This window comes from Chenopodium quinoa, unplaced genomic scaffold (genome assembly GCF_001683475.1).
Source record: "Chenopodium quinoa cultivar QQ74 unplaced genomic scaffold, ASM168347v1, whole genome shotgun sequence".
Classification (NCBI taxonomy): domain Eukaryota; kingdom Viridiplantae; phylum Streptophyta; class Magnoliopsida; order Caryophyllales; family Amaranthaceae; genus Chenopodium; species Chenopodium quinoa.
The window spans coordinates 4215991-4219182 of NW_018742951.1; the positions used below are offsets into that span (position 1 = coordinate 4215991).

General features: G+C 39.5%; 1 protein-coding gene across 1 annotated transcript; it reads right to left on the bottom strand.

The window, feature by feature from the left end:
* Positions 1 to 934: 934 nt before the first annotated feature.
* LOC110728635 lies at positions 935 to 2841 on the bottom strand. The gene is made up of 6 exons (XM_021908278.1): positions 2619 to 2841; positions 2404 to 2492; positions 1772 to 2065; positions 1633 to 1696; positions 1349 to 1567; positions 935 to 1182 (listed from the first exon to the last, which is right to left on the bottom strand). The coding sequence occupies exons 1-6, from the start codon at positions 2839 to 2841 to the stop codon at positions 935 to 937; spliced, it is 1137 nt and encodes a 378-aa protein (XP_021763970.1).
* Positions 2842 to 3192: the final 351 nt, after the last annotated feature.

Here is a 3192-nt window from a genome sequence, read left to right on the forward strand (position 1 = left end):
GCCAAACAAAGCTTGTTATTGTGGTAGGAAGTTTGCAATAAGAAGCTCCGATTCGGCAAAAAATCCGCAAAGGTTGTACAATAAGTGTGATGTATGTGAGACATTCAGATGGTGCAAGGGTAATGTGGAGAAAAATGTCCTGTCGGGTTATGAAAATCAAAGCAGGGGAGGGATAGATATGCATGGAAGTGAGTTTGTGTTGAAGCAAGAGTTGAAGGAGCTCAAGAGAAGAGTAGCAAAACAGTAAAAGATAGTAAATGCAACAATAAAAATAGGAGTAATTATGTTTATGGTTATTGTATTTGTAGCCTTGAAATGATTAATGTAAAAAAAATTTCACTGCTTAAATAAGTTTCACTTGAATTGCTAACTTTGTTTGTCAAAAAATTATGGCTACATGATTGTGCAATAGTTGTATTACATAGCTTGGAAATGTCATAAACATGTTTATGCCAAAATAACCAAGTACTTAACGTTTTGTTCAAACAAAACCTGATACATAACACTTAAGATTTAAAAGTTTTCACCTAAAAATTACACATCAAGCCTGGCAGCTTCAAGGATGCTGATTATCAGCCTTTCTCTTCTTCCCCCTTCCTTTGCCTTGCTGTGAAGTGGATGCTGCATTTTCTGCCTTTTTTGCTGCTGCCTTTCTTGCCTTACAGGTTAAGGCATTGTGTTCCACTTCTTTGCAAAGATTGCATTTGTTGTTCTTGTGCCTCTTTCCTTTCTTTGCTTCATGAGGGGCTCTTCTTCTCTGCTTAGCTGGTCTGCCTGCACTTCTTTTGCCAGTTGGTGGTGCAATTTCAGGCATATCAAGTGATGGCCAGTGAGTTGGATCAACCATGGGGTGGATGTGGTATGCATAAGTCAGTTTATATGCAGCCCCCTTGAAGTATGGTGAAACAAAATCCTCGGGTTCAAGTCTCTGGCTTTAAATGACCCTAAGACCATGCTTGCATGGTATCCCCGATCCTTGCCATTTCCTACACCCACAGGTGATATTCCCAAGTGTGACAAGGAACTTGACATGACCATCCCCGACTTCAAATTCTCCACCATTAGCTGCTGTCACATGACAGAACCTAGACTCATCACTCCTTGTCTCCAAAACCCCTTTAGCATAATCTGTCAGCTCATTAGATTCCATATCAATTGCTTTATCAAACCTGGAACCAATCCCTTTTAATGCAGTAATTCCTTACAGCTGATTTATTCCCAAAAAAAAAAAAAAAAAAAAAAAAAAAACCCAAGTACACGAACATATCACAATTAAAATCAGAACATTGTGCTAGAAAAATACCATTTTGCATGCATTGTATTCAAAAAATTAGGCACAACATTTTACCTTCCAGTAATGTCAGCACATGCATATCTCTATTGGACTTTGTAATTGCATTGAATGACTCAACAAAGTTTGTTGTGTTATGATCACAACAAATTGTTCTGTCAAACTTGTGCATACTCCATTGCTCTTCCACTTCTGTCAGATAATCAAATGTTGCTGCATCATACTCCTTAATCTTAGACATTGCTTTTCCATACACATATTCATTGTATGCATTTGCTGCAATCCAAAAGAGCTTATGAAACTCTGTCTCACACCATCCTAGAGTCTTGTAGTTTGAGTACAAATGCTGGCAGCATACTCTCCTAGTTGCTCTTGGGAACACCTCAAACAAAGCTGATTCAACACCTTCAAAAAACATGGCAAAGTTAGATAGTCGAGCTCCACATTACCAACACAAATTTAAGAGAAGGAGAAACTTACCCTCATCCTGTCACTCATAAAAGTCCAGTCATCCTTTTCAGATCCATATTGGGCACATAAGCACCTTAAGTTTCTGAAGAAATAAGTCCATGAATCTATGCTCTCTGTGTCAACAATACCATAGGCTAACACAAAAATCTTATTATTCCCATCAATTGAAACTGTAGTGAGCATAATCCCTTTGTAATAGCCACTTAGATGTGCACCATCTATTCCTATGATAGGTCTGCAACCACCCAAGAATCCTTTGACCCGAGCTGCAAAAGATATGAAACAAGCCTTGTATTTGGAACTCTAATCCCCATTATCAGTTCATATAACAAGAGAATATGACCCAGGATTTGTGGCCTTTATCATCTTGCATACTTTGGTAGGACTGCATAAGACTAAGCAAAACCACCATGTAATTGCTCCCTGCCTAAAGTCTTCACTTTGTATAACAACCTCAACTTGACATGGATCCTGTACCTTTCCATGCACACTCTTTGCAATGATTCAACTGGAATCTCTGGGTTTGCCTCCAAGTCTTGTAACAAATGTCTGCAAAGCCATGCTGAAGAGACCATAGGATTCTCTACCAGCCTCCCACAAGTTGCATGTTCTCCTTCTAGCTTTTTTATAGCCTAGCTGACATTATCTCTGAGAACTGCTGCATGAATCCTCCAATTGCAATCACTGATTAAACACTTTGCTGTATATCTTTTATTGTCAGCATAGTCAACTGAAACAGAGAACCCTTCTTATATGCAGTAATCTCTGAATACCTCAAGAAATTGTGTTTTGGATTCAAAAATCAACCATGGTTCAAGTTCAATGGACCCAAATGGTAAGTGAGACCATACTTTACCATTTATGTACATCTTGTCTAAAACATGGGACCCATCTGAGTAATCTTCAAAGGTCTTCTCAGGGATATTATCAGCTAGATCTTTTTCTCCCACAATGTAGTCATCCTCAATGTCCAAGTCCATATCCAAAGCATCCTCAACATCAGAAACTTCATAATCATCATCTTCACTATCATCAGAAGGCCAAGCATCAGACTCAACATCACTTTCCTTAACAGGCATAGGTTTTTTGCTCCTAGTCACTTTCCTCCTTACTCCTTTTTTTTCCCAACCACAACACCATACTTATTTGTTGTGCTTCTAGGCACCCTCCACTCTTTGGGTTTAATTCTAGGTTGTTCTTTAGTCTAGGTTGGTTGCCTTGGTGCTCTTGATGTTGGTTGTGGTGGTGGAGGTGGTGGAGGTGGTGTAGCCTGCCTGGCTTGGTGTGTTGGTGTTGGTGGTGGGGAAGGATGCTCTTGGGAAACATTTGGTGGTGGAGGTGTGGGCTGTCTTGGTTGAGTGGACTGTGTATGGGGGGTTTTTTTCTTCTTTGGAGTTGGTTTTTTTTTTTCTTGGAGTTCTCTTTGGTTG